The sequence below is a fragment of the Nelumbo nucifera genome, chromosome 1, assembly GCF_055504915.1.
Source record: "Nelumbo nucifera cultivar China Antique chromosome 1, China Antique-T2T, whole genome shotgun sequence".
NCBI classification, from domain to species: Eukaryota; Viridiplantae; Streptophyta; class Magnoliopsida; order Proteales; family Nelumbonaceae; genus Nelumbo; species Nelumbo nucifera.
In genome coordinates, this window is record NC_142649.1 from 3,089,078 (window position 1) to 3,112,513 (window position 23,436).

Here is a 23,436-nt window from a genome sequence, read left to right on the forward strand (position 1 = left end):
TTAATCCCAAACCCAAACAAGTTTAGACCCAAGTTCATTTCAACCTAGCATCTAGGCAAGCCAAGACCCAAGTCCATCCTAAGCTAGGGCCCAACTTAATCTCAAACCCAAACAAGTTTAGACCAAAGCTCATTTCAACATAGCATCCAAGAAAGTTTAGGCCCAAGCCCATCCTAACTTGGAATTAACTTTGTCCCAAACTCAAACAAGTTTAAATCCAAACCCATTTCAACCTAGCATCCAAGCCAGCCTAGACCTAAGTCCATCCTAACTCAGGCCCAACTTAGTCCCCAGCCCAATCAAGCTTTGACCCAAGTCCATCGTAACTTAGAACTCAACTTAATCCAAGTGCAAATAGATAGATAGATAGATAGATATTGGTTTAGTTAGCCACCATTTTTTTTTTAGGTTAACCAAAAACCAAACTAGTCCATCAATTTTTCAAAATACTGAGATGATCAATTTGATTAACCGCATATTTCTGCTTGATTTTCTCGGTTCAATTTGGTTTTTGGTTTTTCAATTTTTTATGAGCATCCCTAATGTTGAGGAAGACAAACAAACTCTTGACTGAGAGAAAGAGATACAAGAGACGCCAGAAAATGAGAAAGAGATATAGCAACAGAGAGGTGAGGGAAAGGGAAAGAGGGAGTGATTAAAATAACATGGCCGAATAGATAGTGCTAAGAATCTAGACATGCCATTTATTTACCAAGAGAGAGAAAGAGATCCCACTTGCCTTTTCACAGTGAGAGGCCACATGTCAGCCTTTCCGAGACCCCCTTCCCTAACTCTATGTTTGATTTGAAGGAAAAAATAGGAAAAGGAAAGGAATTGTAAGAAAACCTTTACAACCCTATTTTCTTCCTTCAGCCTAATAGCGGTGGCTAAGTTGTAAATAACCTATGAAGTCGTTATATGATGCCATTTGCTGGAAGAGCGCACCCCTCCTGCTGATGTATGGTTTCATATTAGGAGGGTGTTGGAACGTAATTTATTGACAGGTAAAATATAAGAATTTCCAACACCCTCCCAACACAATATGAAACTGCACATCTTGTCATGAAATTGGGACCGATCATAAAAGTGAAGATGTTGGGTGTTCGATTGTGTTGGGAGGATGTTGGAATGGTATGTACTCTAGACTATATATCTATCTAATAATGTATATATGTTTTGAAAATCTATATATTTACATAACATCTCAATTATATATATTATAATATGACATCTCAATTAATCTTTTTTTTTTGGGTAGAAAGCCTAATCAATCAAAAAATGAGATGTGCCCTGCTGCCCAAATCAGACCCCTAAAAAAATTGTCTTAATATTCCGCATTCACAGTGCGCTGTCTTGGTCGCGTCTAATACTTTATTCCATCTCCGAATTCTATGACAGAGAAGAGAAAAAAAAGCCCTTAACAATACGATTTGGAGAGCTGTTACGCGATTTTCGCTCACTCCTATTAGATTCTGTTTCATACGATCTCTCTTCGATCTCCACCGGCAGATCTGTCCTTCGATCCTCTAATCCCACCGACGCTTGTTTGCAGGTTTTGATTCTCGCAGTCTGGTCTTCTGTGAGTCCGAATTCGATCTCGTCTTCTTTTCCTTTTTTTTTTTTGGCGTTGAGTTTGTTTTCTGCATTCGTACACAGAATTTCTAGGGTTTTGATTGGAAAAACAGCTTCTTGGAGGTTTAGCTCCTGATGTATTGCTTCTTGTTCGGGGTTTGGTACTTTGTTATGATTTCAATTCTTACTTTTTTGATAAAGATGTGTGCTGTTGTTCATCTCGCAACTGACCTGTTGTTGATTCAAGGGGTTTGTAATTACTTCTTTGATACGAATATTTCAAATTGCGGTTGAACATGATTTTCCTTTCGTGTTGCATTTCCCCAATGATATTTTGTAGATTTTGCTCTGGATTAGCTAGTTTTAGATATTTTATTCTTGATTTGTTATGATTTCAATTCCCATTTTTTGATAAAGATTTTTGCTGTTGTCCATCTCGCAACTGATCTATTGTTGATTCGAGTGATTTGGAGTTCTTTATTTGATATAAATATTTCAAATTACAGATCGGACATGATTTTCCTTTTGTTTTGCATTTCCCCAATGATATTTTGTAGATTTTGCTTTTGACTAGCTATTTTTAGATGGTTTTGATTCTTGATTTGACCTTTCTATTTACATTTTTGTTATTTCTACCATTTCATCTTTAGTCTAGGTCGTGGATGGGTTTAAGTGCTTGCTTTTTATAGTTTGAGGTGGTTTGTTTTAAACATTTGGTAGATTTGGTTGGTATTGGGGTTTCTAAACTTGTGGTTACTGTAATTTTATGTAATTCAGCTAAGACTTATTGTTTGTGAGTTGGTGGCAGTAAAAACTATTCATAACCTTGAGACTTTGCTACTTTCCTTCAGGTGCTTGTTTGAGGATTGGTCAGAGTTGTATTGGTTTTCAATAGATACCAGTGTTTTAACGGGATCTAGATTTATTTGGATCAATATATTAACAAGGCTATCATGATTTTGGGCCGTTTTAAATTTACCTTATAATCTAGCTTCTATAATGATGTGGTTAAGATTAGGTATTTGTTTGTTTATTTTGTACAATATGCTTTCTTTCACTCCTCATTTGTTTTTTGATTGGAATTATTTTCATTTTGCTTATTCTTATCTAGGAGTTGTTTTTACCATATTTTCTTTTGTAGTTTCTTTTTCTTATGCTCTGTTGTAGATGAATTTGTCTGTCTGGGGATTTACTATATGTTTTTGTTTTCTTCAACAACACTTGTTTCATTTCTCTTTCTGCAGCTTTCTATTCAACATTATGGTGCTTGTAGGAAAACCTTTTGTTGCTTGTTGCGTCTTTTAGTCACTTGGTAATTCTTTCTAGTTGCTTAATTGTAAATAGCTTCTATTACAGGTGATGCTTTGAGATTGTATTGCAGCGCACAAAATTTCTGGTGATATTCAATTCAAGGGATTTGTGCAGTTAGATTGCAGTGACCATGAAGAAGGCATTTGATCAAACTGTTAGAGACCTGTAAGAAAATCTCCTCATAATGCTTACTTTCTTAGTCTCATTTGCTGCATGATATTGAAGTTTGCCTTACATTGAGAATATGATATGTTTCATAGCCCTAAAACTGGTGCTTAGACAGAAAAGTTGGAAATAGAGAAAGGAAAAAGCAAGGAAGAAATGTATCAGATGTGCACTGATAAAATAATGGATTTTTAACATGGAAATACCATGCTAACTAAATTTCTCATGGCTGGATTGGGGACCTTCCATTTTATTTATTTATTTATTTTGCATGTATTTTCTTTCTTTCCATCTTGGTATGACTGTCTATGTGGTGTATAAATATGTCCAGCAACATTAGAACTAATGGTATTCTTTGTTTGCAGCAAGAGAGAGGTGAACAAGAAAGTTCTGAAAGTTCCTGGAATTGAACAGAAGGTAGAACCTTGAATTTTAATTGATCCATCTAAGTTTATTTATATTGCTGTCTAATCAACAACTTTTGCTTCTAAGTTATAGTTCTTCGAGGTCAAAGGCATAAAACATGGATCAATCAACAACTTTTGCTTCTAAGTTATAGTTCTTCGAGGTCAAAGGCATAAAACATGGATGTTTTTCTTGTTTTATTTTGCAGGTTCTTGATGCTACTAGCAATGAACCATGGGGTCCTCATGGATCTCACCTAGCAGATATTGCACAGGCTACCAGAAATTAGTAAGTTTCTGCAAGAAAATATTTGCCATTTGGCCTTTCTTATTGTTTCTTCCTAGAGGTGTTTATTTTCTGTGAATCTATGCAGTCATGAATACCAGATGATAATGGCAGTCATCTGGAAGAGGATAAATGACACTGGCAAGAATTGGCGGCATGTGTACAAGGTTTGCAACATTGGACTTTGTGTATCTGCATGGCCATTTAGTGAATTCTTGTTATTACTTAATCGTTTGTTAATTTGATTACACAATCAACAAGCACAAAAGATATATATTTTTTTGCTGGTGCTGAATAACTCTTCATATGGGGCTTCAGGCACTGACTGTTTTGGAATACCTAGTGGCTCATGGGTCAGAACGTGTCATAGATGAGATCAGGGAACATGCATACCAAATATCAGTAATTTCTAATTCTTTAATTCCTTTTATTGATAAATAATTCCTTAGTTCCTTTTTGATAACTTTAATCTTATAATTAGAGTTTTCTGCAACTTTTGCCTATTACATGGTGATAGTTGTCTACATACTTGAGGTAATAATGAGAAGTTATTCCTCATTTTGCAGACATTGTCTGATTTTCAATACATTGATTCTAGCGGGAGGGACCAAGGGAGCAATGTCAGAAAGAAATCTCAGAGTCTTGTCTTACTAGTGAATGATAAAGAAAGAATTCAAGAAGTTAGACAGAAGGCTTTTGCTAACAGGGACAAGTAAGTCCACTTTTATGGTTGACTTTGATGAATGTTTTTGTTTATATGCTTTATCAGAAACTCCTACAAATTTCTAAACAATGTCTAATTTAAAAATGATAAAATACTTTCACAGGAGATTTGTCGAAGATATTGATTCTTCTCCCCATTAAGCATTCTATAGATATTAGGAACTGTTTGAATAATTTCCTTGATTTTGGTGTCTATAATGTAATGAGTAAACTACCTATGTTTTTTATCTAATAAATGGCTTCTAAAGTGTTGCTTGAATTTACCTTACTGGCAGTTGTCTAGAGAGATATTTCTGACATTATGTTCATATTTCGTAGGTTTCGCAGTGTATCCTCAACAGGTGGAATGTATAGGCCCAGTTCATATTCGCCTACAGGAGGATATGGTGATCGTTATGATGATGACCGTTATGGAAGTAGAGATGATGACCGAAATGGCTATGGGAGAGAAAGAGAAAAAGAATGGGGCCATAGGGATGATGACCGTTATGGTAAAGGTGGGGACTCATATAGGGATGGAGATCGTTATAGCAAGGACTATGATGACCACTATAGTAGAGATGGTTACAGGAATGATGATTACAGGGGTCGAAGTCAAAACAATGATGACTATCAGTACGGCTCAAGAAGTAGGAGTTCTGATAGAGATAAAGAACGCACCTTTGATGATGATAATCGTTATTCATCTCGGTATAAATCTACTTTCCATGACCAGTCTCCATTACTGTTCTGACAAAAAAAACATTTGCATTTATGTTTATAGAACTACTTAACTCTCATTTGCAGTGTCATTGTGGAGACCAATTCTTTTTTAATTCATTGATTGCAGCATAAGTGTCTCATTAGATGCGTTTCATGTCATTATTAGATCTGTTCATGGGCCGGCTCGGGCCAGGCTCAGGCCGGGCTTTCACTCTTAACAGATTTTTTTAAGGCCCGAGCCCGAGCCTGAAGTCTAAAGTTCATGCTGCTGTTATCGCTGAAGCGGCTGAACAGAGAGAGAGAGATTATAAAGAAAAAAATAAAAATTGTATATATTAAATTATTAATATATATATATTATGATAAATATTATATATTTTATATTATATAAATTAGTCGGGCTTGGTGTTTTGGGCCTGAGGTCAGGCCCACGGGCCTAACTACATGACCAAGCCCAACCAGGGTGTGGACCGGGCCGTCGGGCTACCTGGCCCATGAACAGGTCTAGTCATTATGTTGTGGTTTCTTTGAGTCAATAATATGCTTACTGTTGCTATTTCTATTTTGTTGACTTTCATGGTCATTTCAATTGTTTTGTTTTCTTATTATAGAAGCAGTGGTGCCAGGGCTGAGGATTATTCTCAAGATGTAAGGTGAAGCTCTAACTAGAATTGCATGCCAACTACCATTTTGCCTACTTTCTTGGATGTTATGTTTCCAGTTTTCAAGGTAATCATAAATGCAATTAGATCTTTCAGCACATATAATTTCTTTGTATTTTTTTCCTTAACAGGCGGCTTGAGAGGAAGTTCTCTGAACAAAATATTGGTGCTCCTCCTAGTTATGAAGAAGCAATAAATGATGCTCGTGGTCCTGTTCACACTGAAAGGTATGTTATCTTGCATTATCTTCTAATTTCAGCCATTCTTAATTATTTCTAATGTTCTTCTCAATTAAAGGGATGGAGAAACTGCAACAGCAGCCCTTCCTAAAACATCATCTCCACCTGGAAGCACAAGTCAGATTCAAACCAGTGCTGCTGTGCCGGGTACTTCTGCATCTCCTGCAGACCAGAAAGTTAGTGCTTTTGATGAATTTGATCCACGTGCTTCAGTTTCAGGTAGTGTTTTTTTTTTTTTTTTTTTTTTTCTGGGTCCTTAAATTTACTACAGCTGGAGATTGGCCACCGTAAAATATTAGTTATATGAGACAAAGGGATAATGGTTATCAGTGATTTAAAAGGCATGCCTAGGCCCAGGCGCAGCCCCTTTCAAAAGCTGTGAGCTTGGTGTGCCTAGGCATGTGTGTGGTGTGACTTGTGCCTCAGACCAGGCATGTGCCTTGGTCTAATTTTGCACTTTTTGCCCCTTTTGTTAATGCTGTTCCTTCATCCTTTAATACAATACATTTTTTTTTCAAAAGATAAGGAACTATAGTTAAAATTACACAGTCAATGTTAAATGTGTGGGTTAAGAATTTTAAACTGTAGCATGGACTTGTTTGGGCTTGTCTTAAGGGGCTCAGTGTAAAGCAGCTTGTAGAATCAGGAGTACAAGATGTTTAACATCACATTAGCTATTTAAAGTAATGTGATTGGAAAAGAAATAAGGAGATTAAAAGTTTCACATGCTTGAAATTCTTTTTACATTTTCACTTTGAATATGTTTAATTTTGTAATGTTTATGTAATTTAATTTGAGCCAATAGGCTCATGGTTCAAAGTATCGATATGCCTCTGCGTATCGGCAGAGGTGTATCGGTACTTTGAACCATGCAGAAATATTTTTTTACTTTTTTTTCAAAATTTAGTTTTTGGGTAGTTTAATACCCATATTTTTCATTATAAAATAGTGGGGTCCCAAAACACCTGTAAACAGGCGTATTGGGACCCCAAAGATACGATACGATACACCCGATATGAGGCGTATCATATTGATTTTTTGAACCTTGAATAGGCTTTTTAAAAGATTTAGTTCAAATTTAACTTTGCATTTTTCTTAATTAATACTATTTTAATATTTTTATTTATTTTATTTTTTGCAATTTTCTTGAGTTTTTAAAAGAACTTTGTGCCTTGCTTCAAAAGGCGCACTCTTGCCATGTGCCTTGCGCCTTGGGCATGAAAAACCCTTTGTGCCTTAACCCAATTTCCCATATGTGTTAACCTCAAAAGTCTTCCCTTCCCCAAAGAGAAAAAAGTACATAAATGTTGAAAGAGGGCCATGGACCTTAAACCCAAGCCTGACTTGTTATAGAATGTAGAAAACCAATACTAAGAAGACATCTATCCCATATCAGGGAGACCTGAATTATCCATGAACATGGTTCCTTTTATTTTCTATGGCAAAAGTAACCAATTCCAGAAGGTTTCTTAATTTTGAGGTTCTGCCCCTTGTCTGGATAGACCATCTGCCACCATATCCCCATTGTCTGAAGTCATGTTAGTTATTCTACTTGATTCTGTTTGGGAGCATATATATCTTCCTCGTTTAGTGGGTATGTACTGTGTTTTTTTGTCCTCTTCGCAAAATCTACCAAGAAGCTTTAGTCTGTTATGATGCTTTCTGTGTGCTGGGATTAGATTTGATATAGCATTTGAGCCCATCCAGGAATGCTCTGCATTTCAGTGACCTGGTTGGTAGTGTTACTGTAACCACTACTAGAGCTGCTATCACTCTTGATGCATTCTCCGACTAAACTTGGCCTGGTTTCCCCTTGAAGCCTCAGCAACATTGGTGCATAACTTTCCTGTATGTAAAATCAAGGTTCAAAGTATTGATACAATACACATTTCGGCCATATCGTATCGGTACTTAGAAACGGCCGAAACACCTTTTTTTCAAAGTTTGGTTTTTTGGGAAGCTTAAAACGTGCTTTTTATTATTAAAAAAAGTTGGGGGTCCAAAACACCTGGAAACAGGCGTTTCGGACCGTATCTTTTTCAAAAGATATGATACGATACGCCCGATACGGGGCGTATTGTATCGATACTTTAAACCATGTGTACAATAACATGGTCATTGTGGTATGTGGGATTTGGTTGGGTTCTCTCTATAGAGGTTGCTCTAGGGTATCCATCAAAAGTACCTAGTTTCAGGCATTGATGTTTCTCTGTTTGCTTTTTGTTGGATGCTATGCCAATGTTCGTTATGCTGTCCATGTCTCCATGATTGATGTCTCATCTATGAATTGTCATCATGGAATTTATGCTATTTTTATGGAAAGGTGGAAAGCATTTTCTCTCTCTCTCTCTCTCTCTCTCTCTCTCTTTCTCTCTTTCTCTCTCTCTCTCTCTCTCTCTCTCTCTCTATATATATATATATCATTAACAAAATCACTTTCATTTACTCATCAAAAAAATAAAATCACCTTCATTAATTAAGAAGAAATTCAGTACAATAAAAAAGAAAGGAAGAGGGAAGGGATAAACACTGTTAGCCCTCCCTAACATAAAATAGAGTTACAACACAACCCAAAATAAACTATTCCCGTTTTTTAGCTAGTGTATCAGCAAAGGCATTTGCATCTCTTTTGACCCAATTGCAAGCCACCTCTGTTGTAACAATTTAATGGCTTTCTTCTTCTCACATGTATAGCACCACCATCCAGCCTCCTCTTCTTTTTGGAGCCAGCTTATTTAAAGCTTTAAACACCTTCAGTTAACAATTTTCTGATATTCAGCTCCTTAGCCTTTTGAATCTCTTCCATAACCACCACAATTTCAGCCCTTAAAAGAGTCCCCAATTCCAATTGGACCTGAGTAGAAGGGAATGACATTTCCCTCCTCTTTCCTAAACACTCCACCTATGCTAGATGGACCTGAATTGCCTTGATTGCTACCATCAAAGTTGAGCTTAATAAAACCTCTAGGGGGTGGGGACCGCCTCCATAAAGAGGGCAGAAACAACTGCCTCTCTCCAGAGACATCCTTGAATAGACCCAAGGACTTCACCCAGTGGACCACCATGGTAATAGCTTTAATGATAGTTTCTCCACTTCTTTCTTTTTAAGAAATATTCTCTGGTCCCTCTCTTCCCAAATTGTCCAACAAACCACTGCCCTTGTACACCTGCAGAGCATTATTCCCCTCTTATTTGACCATCTTACAAACGTAGGAGCAAATAAGCTTTGTACATTAGGCGGAGGGTTCCACCTACACCCAAACAAAGAAAAGAACCATTCCCAAATTGAAGAAGAAAAGGGGCAGGAGATTAGTAAGTTATAGCAATTCTCACCATTAACTTTGCAGAGGGAGCACTAGTGGCGGGAAAGGCACGAATTAGGTCTTTTTCTTTGCAGCATTTCATAAGTCATAAATATTAATTCTATCCAGGTGCCTTTCCCGGCACAAACCACCCACCCTATGCGGGGCAGGTTTACTCCAAATCTTTGTATGTTTGATAGCCGAAAGAAATATATCAACATACAAGGTACTTAGCCTAATGGTCTCTCCTAATGAAAATGCCAAGGTCCTTAATGAATAGTCTTTTTGTAGATTGAATTTATCTTTACAAGCACTCTTTTATGCTTTTCTTTTCAGTGGCTCAACTGGTTTCTCATTGTTCCTGCCAGTTATACCAGGGAATGTCTTGTGTAAACCTAGTAAACAACATTGCTGTGATTATCTATCTAAGAAACTTCAAGATTTTCTTGTTAAGGACATAATAATCAATATATCAGAGATCCATATGCCCAACTGAACATAGATCCTGGCAAAAACTATGTTGAGTTTGACTTTATGAATTTGAGATAATAGTGGCAATGCAGTCTTTAGTTTCTTCGTTAGACAGGATAATGTTATTCTAGATGCGCTATTTTAGTAGGTTAGAGACAATTGCTGAGCCAAAGACTGCTGTTGCATAGTTATCCTATAAATGCATTGTCTAATACGCTATTTTGTTCCATAGGCTAAGTGTGATTTTGCAGAATTAACTGTCAATGAGGCAATTATTTCACTTTTTTTCCTACTATCTTGTCTAACACATGTTTGCACCACTTGTTACTGTAGCACTGCATGATTATGGGCCTTAACCTCAATTAAGAAAAACCATCTATCTTTTGCAGTTTTGAGTGTAAAGCTCAAAATTTTAGTTGTAAATATTTCCTCCATGAGGAGACTGCGTGACCTTTGAAACTGTTAAGATAATTTCTCATTAAGGATCATGCTATCTTTCTTTATTCACTAGTGAGTATATAATTTGGAGCAAAATTGAGATGTCTTAGCTTTGATGTCTTTAATTGTAATTCTACACTGAAATAAGTTATGTGCAGAATATAGGGGTGGATTTGAGCTGAACTGAACCGAACATCTGGCCATTCAAGCTCAACTTGGTAGAAAAACATCAGGCTTGAATTTGGGCTTGTGCTCAATTCGAGCTTGACATGAGCTTGAATTTGGCTTGACTCAAAAGCTTGTATGTTCGAGCTCAGCTTGGCTCAAGCATGATAGTAAGCCAAGCTTCATGTTATGATTCGGCCTGCCTTAGAATTCTATCTATCTGAGATCGGTTAGGTAGAAAGAGGTAGAAAGGTGGAAGAAAGAGAAAGAGAGATGGGGAAATTCTGGTTCGAACTGGAAGTCTCAACATGACCTTCTCCCAGTCGGCCAGACAGAACTTATGTTATTTAAAATGATTGAAAAGACATATGTGCCCTTATTTAAGTTAGGAGCATTGGTTCCAACACAACATTACAGATCAGCAACATTAATCTAGGTATAAAGACAGAAATACCCCTACGCTAACACTCCCCCTCAAGCTGGTGAGTATATATCATATACTCCCAACTTGTTACATATGCAGTCCACTCTTCCCCGACTCAAGCCTTTTGTAAATAAGTCAGTCCACTGATTTCCTGTATTAACATATGTAGTGTCTAGTTCTCCATTCAACACCTTCTCCCTCACAAAGTGGCAGTCAACTTCAATGTGCTTGGTTCTTTCATGAAACACCGGATTAAAGGAAATATGAACTGCAACCTGATTATCACAATAGAGCTTCATTGGAGTGTTGATGTTGTACCCTACTTCCTTTAGAAGGTTCCTTAGCCACACTAATTTACCAGCGGTGTGCGCCATAGCTCTATATTCTACTTCTGCACTGCTTCTTGCCACAATCGTCTGCTTCTTACTTTTCCATGTCACCAGGTTACCTCCCAGGAAAGTGCAATAGCCTGTAGTAGACCGCCTATCAAACATAGAACCGGCCCAGTCAACATCAGAATACCCTTCTATTTCAAGTTTTCCGCCACTCTTGTATATCAGACCGCGACCCGGAGCCCCTTTTAGATACTTCACAATTCTCAGAACTGCATTCCAATGAGGAATCAGAGGTTTTTGCATGAACTAGCTTACCACACTAACCGCAAATGAGATGTCTGGTCTAGTAATGGTTAGGTAGTTCAGTTTACCCACAAGTCGTCGGTATCTGCCAGGGTCTTCAAACACTTCACCCATATCACTACTTAGTTTGGTATGTGTCCACGGGTGTTTCAGCTGGTTTGGCACCCAACAAGCCCGTTTCTTCCAGCAAATCAAGCACATATTTTCTCTGGCACAGGTTAATACCATACTTGGATCTTGCTACCTCTATCCCCAAGAAATATTTCAGCTTACCTAGATCCTTTGTCTGAAAATGATCCTGCAGATAAGTCTTTAGCCTGTCAATACCCATCTTATCATTTCCAGTAATAACAATATCATCTACATACACCACCAACAGTATTTTTCCTCCCGGAGAGTCATGATTAAATACAGAATGGTCAACTTTGTTGTTTCATACCAAACTTCTTTACCACCTCACTGAACCTACCAAACCATGCTCGAGGAAACTGTTTAAGCCCATATATAGCCTTCCTTAGTCTACACACCTTACCATCCTCCCCCTGAGTAACAAACCCTGGAGGTTGCTCCATGTAGACCTCCTCGAGTAAGTCACCATGCAAAAAGGCATTCTTGATATCAAGCTAATATAGTGGCCACTCATACATGGCTACAAGAGAGATCACAACACGAACTGACCCTATCTTAGCAACCGGTGAGAAGGTCTCTGTGTAGTCAATACCATAGGTTTGGGAGTACCCTTTTGCAACCAATCGCGCTTTCAGGCGTTCAACACTACCATCAGGCAGATACTTAACCGTATAAACCCATTTACAACCAATAGCTTGCTTCCCCAGGAGGAAGAGCAGTGAGGTCCCAAGTATGATTATGATGAAGGGTAGAGAGTTCTTCCATGGCTCGGCACCACCCTGGAGAGGCAAGGGCTTCCTGGACATCCTTAGGGACAACAACTGATGATAACAAGGTGACAAACTGGCGATGGGAAGCGGAAAGGTGAGTAAGTGAAACATAATTAGAAATAGGATGAAGGGTGCAAGTGTGTTTACCTTTCCGCAAAGCAATGGGGAGGTCAAGCTTAGATGCTGAGTGCGGGTCTGGTGCCGGATCCGTCGACGGAGATGTAGCCGGAGGAGTAGTAGCTGGTATGCGTGGGCGATGTGTATACACATTGACGGATAAGTGGGCGTTCAACAGGTGGTGGTACCGGAGGCAAGGGTTTGGTCACGGCTGGAACCAAGGGAAGAGGGTCGACAACAGGAAGTGGAAGAGGAGGTGATGAGGAGGAAGAAGCATCATCGGACCCCAAAAAGAACGGAGTAGACTCAAAGAATGTGACATCAGCACACACAAAGGACTGTCGAGAACTAGGATGGTAACACTTATACCCTTTCTGGGTCCGAGAATAGCCAAGGAAGATGCACTTGAGAGAACGAGCATCGAACTTGTCATTCCCAGGACCCAGATTATGAACGAAGCAGACACACCCAAATACCCTCGGTGTAAGAGGAAACGAAGACAAAGCGGGAAACAAGACCTGAAACGGAGAATGACCATCAATGATGAACGTGGGCATCCGATTAATCAAAAAGCACGAGGTAAGCACTGCATCACTCCAAAAGGGTTTGGGAACATGCATGTGATGCATGAGGGATCTTGCTGTTTCCAGGAGATGGCAATTCTTTCTCTCAGCCACCCCGTTTTGTTGTGGGGTGTAGGTACATGAGGTCTGATGTATAATGCCGTGTTGGTCCAGGTATTCCTGAAATGATGAGGATAAATATTTGCGGCCATTATCAGAATAGAAAACTTTGATGTGGGTACCAAATTGGTTACGAATCTCAGCATAAAATTTCTGAAAAATGGTAAACAATTCACTTCTTTTTTTCATTAGATAGAGCCACGTCATCCTTGAAAAATCATCTACAAAAATGACAAAGTATCTGTATCCATTATATGACATCACTTTATAAGGACCCCAAACATCTGAATGAATTAAAGAAAAAGGACTCAACACACGGCTATCAACCCTAGAACTAAAGGGAACACGATGGTGTTTCCCAAATTTACACGACTCACAATCCAAAACAGACAGCTGACTCAAGGACGGAACCAAAGACTTCAAGACTTTTAGCGACGGATGACCAAATCGGCAGTGCCACTAGAGAGGAGAAAGGGATGACTGGAGAGTTGTTGAAGTTCTACCACCACCACCGTCAAGATAATACGGTCCACCAGCTTCATGCCCTCCACCAATCTTCATCCCCGTCTTGAGATCCTGAAAAACACACATAGAAGGATAAAAGGTAATGGAGCAGTTAAGTGATTTGGTCAGCTTACTGACAGACATAAGATTAAAAGGCAATTTAGGAACATACAAAATTGAGGAGAGGGATACAGGATCTAGGTCAACATTACCAACACCACAAATTGAGGATGTGGAACCATTAGCAAGGGTGACAGATTGTGATGTTGAGCAATGAGATAAGGAAGAAAACACACTTGGAGTTCCAGTCATGTGATCGGAGGCTCTAGAGTCAATGATCCAGGGATTGGGTGTGGATGCCAGACAAGCCATACCTGAGTGAGCGAAAGTTGTCGTGTTCTGCTGTGATTGGATAAACCTCTCATATTCATCACGGGGAATACTCACCATCTCCTTCACGGGACCATCTGTGGGTGTAGGAGGTATCTGATCAGATGAATGATTCTCTTGTCTAAAGCTGGAGCTTGACCAGTCGCGACATGATTGGCCCAGGTTGAGGGTGGACCATGTAGATCATAACAATAGTTAATGTTATGTCCATCCATACCACAATGAGTGCACTTCCTCGGGCCTGAGCCACGAGATCCCCCTGAATCTCTGCCCCAGTACGACCACCACCACGATTATAAGTAGGCCCACCATTGCCACTTCGCCCATACACAGAACCACTACCACCACCACGGCCAGACTAAGCTCCCCTAGCTCCACCTCTAGTACCACGACCTCTCGATACAGCAAAGGCAGATCTATCTGAGATATTAGAGTTCTCAGTAGATCCGATAGAAATCCTCTGGAGTCGAGCAAATACCTCTTCTAAGGAGGGAAGAGCTGATCCTCCTAATATCTGAGCCCGTACTGGTTCATATTCAGACTCCAGTCCCACCAAAAATCTAGTCACATCAAGTTGTTCTCTCTGTTGCTGCTGAATCTTGACATCAGAAGTGAGAGGGGGATAGACATTCAACTCATTACGTATGTTTCTCATGTTGGCATAGTACTCCTCAAGACTCTGATTGCCCTGTTGCAGGTTAAAGTACTCTTGATATAGCTAATACACTGGTTGTATTGTCCTGACCCGAATACAATTTCTTTGCATGGTCCCACACATCTTTGGCCGTGTCAAGAAACATGAAGTTTACACTAATCCTGGGTTCCATACTATTCCACAACCATGTGATAATCTGAGCATCCTCTTGCTCCCAATCTTCATACTCGTGAGAGTCAGTGGAGGGTTTCTCCTCTCTTATGTGTTTTACCTTCTTCTTTGCCTTCAGAAAGACTTTGACGGATTTTGCCCATGGCACATAATTCTCTCCATTTAGTTTAATGGAGGTCATCTGAACATTCAGGTAGTTTGTAGGCACCATCACACTAGGTTTACAATCACTGTTATCTCCCATTATGTTATTACCGATTCTGCACACTGCACACAACTAGATCACACCTGTCACACTGGTTTCAGCACTTGTTGTTGCTGAAAAGTGTGCTCTTTACACCACAAACCCTACTCCTACGACTACCTGAAATCTCACCACTATATGATAATAACTCTTCCTTCGAAATACACAAAAACCAGCATAAACCCTAGCACATTATTGTCTGAAACCCTAGCATATGGTCTGAAACACTTCCTATTTGATCCATAACAGATATCATGCACTGAGATCTCTTACCTTATCACTGAAGTAACAACCACACGAACAGGAAATCAGTCCACACACGACAGCCACTGCACCACACAGATTTGCCCTCTATTCTTCATTGTTTAGGGGAGGGCGATCTTAGAAACCACAGCAACCGACCACACACGACCTGACTAGAGGCATAGAAACCTCCAAGGGAAGAGGGCGATCACTCCTTTTCAGCCCTTTCCCTTATCTCTAGTCGAATGCAGAAAAAAAGGGAGAAACCCTAGATAGGGTGTGCAGAGAATAGAAATCTAGGCAGATTCAATAAGCTCTGATACCATGTTATGATTCAGCTTGCCTTGGAATTCTATCTGTCTGAGATTGGTTAGGTAGAAAGAGGTAGAAAGGTGGAAGAAAGAGAGAAAGAGAGAAGGGGAAATTCTGGTTCGAACTGGAAGTCTCAACATGACCTTCTCCCAGTCGACCAGACAGAACTTATATTATTAAAAATGATTGAAAAGACATATATGCCCTTATTTAAGTTAGGAGCACTGGTTCCAACATAACATTACAGATCAGCAACATTAATCTAGGTATAAAGACAGAAATACCCTTACGCTAACACTTCATATGAAAGATAACAAAGTATAATTGTAAAAAATTATACATATAAAAATTTGAAAATTATATATATGTATATATACATATAAAAATTATATCTTGTTGTACATATAAAAAAGTAAAAATTATACATATATTTGTTATTATATATATATATATATATCAATTAAAAATGTTATATATAATATAAGCTCAGTTAGGTTTGTAAACCTCATGTGCAGAGCTTCATTAGGCTTGAGCTTGGCTCGATTAGCAAACAAGCCTACATATTGGACTTGGTTTTGGTTCGAAGCTCGGCTTAAATCGAGCCAAATTGTGCTTTTGACGAGTTGAGCTTGATTAACTTGTGAAAAGCTCGATTTGTGTCCCCTAGCAGAATATATTGTAAACTAATAAAATAATTCTGCCTTCAAATTGACATTCTGAATAGGATTTATTATTGAACTTCTTTCTTTCTACACAGGAATCGAACCTCCATTCCTTTTTCTTTTTTGTATGTTATATTACACTCTTCATAATGGTATGTGGTCTACTGGTCCTTGATAACAGAGCGATGGGAATGCTTTTTTTTCATTTTCTTATTTTACTTTAAACAATTAAAGGAGAATGAAAAACACTTGTAGAATTGACCGCAGGGTGTTTAGTATAGTCCCTATTTTTTGTTGACTAGTCAAAGATCTACATTGCATCACCCCACCCTGTGATGCTCTTGTAAGGATGAAGTGGGTAAGTTCTAAGTAGTGTTACTAATGTGGTAAAGCAATGACTAGTTGTTTTGGTCTCTCTAGTTGATGCGATGACTAGTCATCACTTAGAATCAAAACATTGATACCCCTTTTGAGTAGAAATACAACCAAGAAAAACACCACTTATGAGCCTTGGGGTCAAACTTCACACAATTAGGACTAGAATTGTGGACTAAACATACACAACCAAAACTCTTAGAAGCAAATGGAAAGGATGATCATCTGGATGCAAAAGCTGATGCGGGAACTATAGCTACAAAACTCATGATGGCAATTTGTTGATTAAGAGGTGTTTGACAAGTCTTTTTAGTTAGACCTTTGAAGAGCCCAGTAGACCAAAAGATGTACTGATCTTTTTGGAACTTGTCTTTAAAGATCAAGACCGTTTTTTAAGTATCCTGGTCTACCAGGCTATTAAAAATGGAGTAGAAGGATATTTGAAGTGCGGAAAGACCAAAATGCTTCATTTTAAGCTTCTTGATTTTCAGTTGTTTTGGGCTTCCACAAGCTTTTTAGGGAGCAGGTCTTTCTGGCTTTCTGTCTTTTATTGCCAAATGGATAATGACCAAATTGTGGTCTTCCAAGGTTTGAAAAGCTTGAAAGACCCCACGGGAAGACTTGCCAAATGCCCTTTAGGTAAACTGCAGTTAGAATTGCATCCTCCCAAAACCTTAATGTGTTAGAAAAGTAAACTCCTAGCGGCTTCCAGAACATGCCTATTCTTTCTGCCTGTTTTCTGAGTGTATGGCCAAATGAGGTCTGATGAAGAGTACCGTTATCCAACAAAAAAAGACTTACTGGCATTATCATATTCTTCTCCTTTTAAAGTGCATTTCCACCATATTATAAAAATTCCTAACAATTCTCCCTGCTCTTCATCAAATATAACATATATCTTGAGAAATCATCCATATTATAAAAATTTCTAAAATCCTTGGAAAAATGGTACACTTCATATTGGGCATTCTGACTAGAATAAGACAAAAATAAACTGGAAAGAAAGACTTTAAGGAGTCAAAAGATATAATACCAAGAGAAACAGTGCCATAATTTTATTAGACCAAAAGGAAATGTCAAAATTGACACTAGGAGATTTAGACTGATGCCAAAATCTGTTGAAATGGCTGATTCAGAAGATAGACACCATTAAGTTCATGTTCACTTCAGATTGTCTTCCCCATGTTTAAGTCCTGAAAAACACACAGTTTGGAAAGAAAGTTACACAACAATTTAGATTTTTTGTAAGAGAATTATTAGATAAAAGATTACTGTGGAACTGTGGAACATGAAGAATGAAACTAATAGAGACACCATCACTTGGCACTTCACCCAGACCTGATATTGGGGTATGAGATCCATCTGCCATAATGATTTTTCCCCTATTAGAGTACACTTATAAGAAACAAAATAAGAAGTCATAGTGGACATATGGTCAGAAACACCGTAATCAATTATCTAAGGTTTAAGTGTAGAGGCATGAGAGTACACCCAATAATTACATTACCTGACTTGGCAAAGGCAATTGGAAGAAGCACTAGGTCCAAAAGAGGTGGAAGCTCTCTGAGCTTCTCCAACAAATCTATAAATTTCCTATAACATACCAATTATGGAATGAGTAGAGGCAGTCTGAGGCCATAGTTTTCAAGGCACCAAGGCGAGACCAGGCAACAGTGGGGGTGCCTACGTGATGGTTTTTTAAGTGAAAAAAAATATATCCTAGGGTAATTCCCTAGGTTCCATAACCATATTTCCTTAATAATTATCCATAATTTCCATAAGAAAAGTATAAACAAGAAAAGGAAGAAAGAAAAGAAAATTCAAAAAATATAGGGGCTGAACCCTTATTTTTGTTATAGGAAAAGAAGAAAAGATAAGGTGGAAGAAATGTGTTGATTAGACAAAATTTTAACTTCTTCCTTATTGGTTCAGGTTTTTGAGTGTTCGATACAGCAGTTAGCAATGTCTGTGGTGATTAAACCCTAATAAATAAGAAAATAATAAAAAGAAATTAGTATATAAATACACAAAATGAATATTTTAGTTTACTAATGTCTATTTTATAATTATAATCTCAAAACTTAAAAATATAAGTATTTTATAACACAAGACAACATGCAAAACTGTTTGGTGATTAGGTGAGGCTAGCCTCCAAGGGTGCCTTGTCATCTAGGTGTCGCCTTGATAACTATTTCTGAAGCGTATCAATATTAGCACTAATCTTTGTCCTACTTTTGAACCATTCTAGTTTCAAATGGGGATGAGGCTACCATGAACAATCTCTAATGTGCCAGGGCTTCTTTCAATGGTCCAACTCCTGCCTTCTTAATACTCTTTCCTCAAATTCTCAGATTGTATCTAGAAGTGGCAAGAGCAGGGTGATCTCTCTCAAGAAATTGGCTGATGGCAGCCTTATGGATTTCCTCCCCCTAAACTATAGAATAAGCTTAGTGCACTTAGAATATGTTGTATAGTAAAATCAAACTTCGGTTTTACCCTCCCAAGAACTCAAATACATGGTTTTTATTCTTAATGTCTCACAGATACTGATCAATATCCACATCCTCCATTCAATAGCCTTTGAATGATCCACCTCCCAAATTGTCTGTAATGAAGAGAGCACATACTTGCAAATCTCTCCCCGTGTAGTGCTACTTGCCTCCTTCCTTAGCTGATAAATCCAGGCAGTGTTATCACCCTGAGAATAGGTAGCACTAATCCTTATTATATGTATGGGGCTGCATACAACAAATCACACATAACATAACCAATAAATTTTCCTGCTCTCATCAGGAATATGCAGGATCATCCACCTGGGGTTTGGGTTCCTTCCTGGTAAGATACCCCAACTTTCCTTGGCCTTCAACAGACAATTTAGCTGACTCTGTCCATTCCAAATAATTATTACCAATCTACCATTTAACTTCACGGTTGTATCTGGACAGTGGAACTCTTACCAGTTCCTACATAGCTACAGTTTCCTAACTTTATGTCTTTTGAGGCATCCATCTCCAAGAACCACAAGGACTATGAAACACAATAAAGGGCACACATAAGGAGGCTGTTTGGTACTGTGGGTGTTTTTTCATGAAACGTTTATGCCTTGGAAATCGTTAAAGTGATATTGGATGATGTGCACATTTTTTATTATTTGTTTAAGCCAGTTAGGCACCATTAGGTGCACTAGGTGCCGCATAGACAAAAAGGTAAAAAACGGTAACACCATTGCAAGAAACACCAAAATAATGTTTCTTGCAATGCTAGCTTCCACATAAACCAAGGTGTTTAAAGTAGGCATTTATTTTTACAAACACCCCAACCAAACAGAAAAGGTAGGTGGTGAAACCCCATGTTTACTTAGTGCTGATGTGGAGTGTTTATAAAAATAAACGCCCATGGTTCAAAACACCTATAAGATGAATTAGACCAATGCTTATGAGTAAGGAAACCAATTACAGCTACCAGAAACACATATGAACACCACCATTGTTGTCCAAATGACACAGTACCAAGTAGTGATTTTAATGCAATTAAAACAATACAGTAAACAGATCAGAAAATAAAGGTTTGAAGATGAGAAATAAGGAAAAAAAATATGAGAAGGGTGAGAGACTGGGCTGTAAATCTGCCTTGGATCATGTGCCCCATCTATTTCACTTATATAAGGATGGTGAAAATTACAAAAGAACTCCTATAACTCCAGCATAATTGCATTTATCTAAAATGAAAGACTAATTTGATTGAATTGCTCCTAAACCTCTTTCTTAACACTAAAAGAAGCTAATTGATCAGTAATATGATTAGTTTCACAGTACGAGTGAGTGATCTCCCAAAAAATCCAGCTGGTCCAAAGGTGTGTCTGCTTTTTCCAATGATCTCTTCTTCCCTCCAGGGGCATGACATATGGTTGGGGGGGCACTTTTCAGCATGAATTGTGATTTCAGAGAACTCGATATTATTCGATTAGCTGATCATGTTGCAAGCTAGGATTTCATCAGTACAGGATTATTGCATTAATTATATATTAGGCTAATTTATTGTATTTAATTTGGTAAATGTTTCTGGTTTTCATCATTTTATGATATGCTATTTCAGCATGTATAATTGCACAAAAAGCACTCTGCAATTGGTAATTGATGTATTGTTTCTCTTTGCTTAGCTGTCACACCTACTGTAAGTAGTGCAGAGATGGACTTACTTGGCTCCTTATCAGAGTCATTTTCATCAAACTCATTGGCCCTCGTGCCAGTAACTTCAACCACAATCTCTGAAGCTGATCAACACTTGAATTCAAATTCTGGATCCACATTTGTGGCATTGTCTTCTGCATCAACTGTCTTGAACCAGGTATTAACAATAGGTTTTTTAATATATGGGTTTAGACCTTTTATTGCTTTCTCCAAGATTCTCTGTGAGGTTTGAAATCCATTTCTGATGAGGAAAAATCCTACATTTTGTTGTCCTTGACCTATAATGATTTCCTTTCCTTTTATTTTGTTGAGCTAAAATATGTTATCATCTTTCAACTTTGTTACAGCCTTTTGACGATCCATTTGGTGATTCTCCTTTCAAGGCTACACCATCTCCAAATGGTGTCCTAGAGCAGCAGCCGATCACCCTTGTAAGTCCTGTCCAACCAATCACGAGTCAAGGTGCTGAACCTCTCAATCCAGTTGCTTCAAAGGTGGAAAATGCTTCAAACTTCAACTTTGGAGACACATTTCAAGGCATTACTTATGCACCTCCTGACATCTCTACCAATCAGCTCCCTTCAACAACTCCACAATTATTGCCCCCAGAGTTGCCACCTTCAAACCAGAATACTGATGTTTTGGCAAATATCCTTTCACTATCTGGACCTACAGCCCCAATAGCTCCACAGCCAGCTTTCACTGGTCCAATAGGACTACCTGCACAACCAAGCACTAATGTTGGAAGCTTCCTTCCACAGTCAGGACCCACACCACTAGCACCACAAGTAGCTCTTAATGTTCCAACTGGACCACCTGCATATCCAAGCAGTAACATTTCTGGGAACTTTGCCCCTCAGTTGGGATTTGTATCACCAGTAGCCTCACAAGCAGCTCTTCAAGCTCCAGCTGGACTGGTAGACTCACAAGCAGCTCTCCATGCTCCAACTGGACCAGTAGCCTCACAAGCAACTCTTCAAGCCCCAACTGGACTACCTTCACAGCAAAGCAGCAATCTTATGGGGAGTGTGCTACCACAGATGGGACCAACTGCCTCAACAAGTTCACAGGCATCTCTTTCTGTATCAACAGGACCGACAGCTAAGCCTCAACCATCCAAAGACAAGTTTGAGACCAAGTCTACAGTTTGGGCTGATACACTAAGCAGAGGGCTTGTCAATTTGAATATATCTGGACGTAAGTGCTTGCATCTTTACTTGGGCCTTTGGGATGTTGAATGTTTTCAATCTTTTTTGTTTCCTTTTCACACCTTTCCCGTTTTTTAACATTTGTTTTGTCCACAATACTGAATTTCAAATTCTTTCACTGCAGCCAAAATTAATCCTTTGGCAGATATAGGGATCGATTTTGAGTCCATTAACCGGAAGGAGAAGTTAAAGGAGAAACCTGCTGCAAATCCTGTAACTTCTACCATTACCATGGGTAAGGCCATGGGATCTGGCTCTGGGATCGGCCGAGCTGGTGTAAGTGTCCTTACGCCTCCTCTAAACCCTATGTTGAATTCGGGCATAGGCATGGGCATGGGTGGGGGTGCTGGAATGGGCGTAGGCATGGGCATGGGCATGGGCATGGGCATGGGCATGGGCATGAATGGTCCTAGTGCTGGCATGGGAATGGGAGGCTATGGTGGTGGTGGCATAAATCAACCTATGGGAATGGGGATGAACATGGGCATGGGTATGGGGATGAATATGGGCATGGGACAGCCTGTCCAAATGCGTCCTCCTACTGGATTACCAACCATGCCAGGTGGCTACAATCCAATGATGGGGACAGGTGGTTATACTCAACAACCATATGGTGGTTACAGATGAGTTCTTGTCATCTTACCCATACACCTAAAATGTTGGTTAAAGGAATCGATGTTGTTGACCCCTTGTGAGTTTATGATAACTTCATATCCTTTTTACGATGCTCCTCCAGTCGTCAGTCCTTGCAGCGCTCTTCCATTCCAAGCTGTAATTCTTAGATCGCTAGTTGAAGTTGTAGAGAGTTATTGTAAGAATGGCATATGCCGATATGTTTATTCATCTTTGTGCTTTCTTTTTCCTCGTAATAAACCATTTTGGTTTCCAAAGTTTGTAGGGTTGCTTGTTCCTTACAGCTGTTATTGTGTACGAACGACGATGGCTTTTCTCATTGTGACTATAAAAAATTATATTATGGCATACTTAAACAATAAAATCCGAGATTCTTTTGATACTTCCTTGCAAACAAACTTGGCGCTTTTTTCTTCTGTTATATGAATGAAATTTGCCACTTCCGATTATTGTCTCTGTCTGCATTCGCGGAAATCACGACAGAATACGTACCGTCGCTAAACTCACAGGAAGCGGATTTCTTTGTTCCGGTTTTGTCCCGTGTAACTATTAGTACAAAAAACAATGGGAGAAGTACAGCCCAATGCTGAATTCTGAAATTACAGCCCCCCTCCTATAAATTGCATCCTGCCCGTGGATTTGGCATTC

At 38.8% G+C, this 23,436-nt stretch overlaps 1 protein-coding gene across 3 annotated transcripts; it reads left to right on the forward strand.

Moving 5' to 3' along the window:
• The first annotated feature begins 1,242 nt into the window (after nt 1-1,242).
• On the forward strand, nt 1,243-23,170 carry LOC104605283 (ENTH/VHS family protein). 3 transcript variants are annotated; one of them, XM_010269989.3, is made up of 14 exons: nt 1,243-1,579; nt 2,929-3,048; nt 3,414-3,465; nt 3,662-3,741; nt 3,827-3,905; nt 4,057-4,140; nt 4,305-4,450; nt 4,780-5,151; nt 5,775-5,816; nt 5,957-6,052; nt 6,123-6,283; nt 20,917-21,104; nt 21,295-22,144; nt 22,280-23,170. In XM_010269989.3, the coding sequence occupies exons 2-14, from the start codon at nt 3,014-3,016 to the stop codon at nt 22,780-22,782; spliced, it is 2,688 nt and encodes an 895-aa protein (XP_010268291.1). In that variant the 5' UTR covers nt 1,243-1,579; nt 2,929-3,013; the 3' UTR covers nt 22,783-23,170. The 3 variants fall into 3 exon arrangements, with proteins under 3 accessions (XP_010268291.1, XP_010268293.1, XP_010268292.1); XM_010269991.3 differs by having other exon boundaries at nt 1,266-1,552; XM_010269990.3 differs by having other exon boundaries at nt 1,453-1,579; nt 2,917-3,048.
• The last annotated feature ends 266 nt before the right edge of the window (nt 23,171-23,436 follow it).

Excerpts from the sequence above, each read along its gene's own strand:
- LOC104605283 (XM_010269989.3), top strand. The coding sequence starts at position 3,014 with ATGAAGAAGGCATTTGATCAAACTGTTAGAGACCT. Across the intron at positions 3,049-3,413 it reads GATCAAACTGTTAGAGACCT|CAAGAGAGAGGTGAACAAGA; the intron begins GTAAGAAAATCT and ends CTTTGTTTGCAG. Across the intron at positions 4,141-4,304 it reads AACATGCATACCAAATATCA|ACATTGTCTGATTTTCAATA; the intron begins GTAATTTCTAAT and ends CTCATTTTGCAG.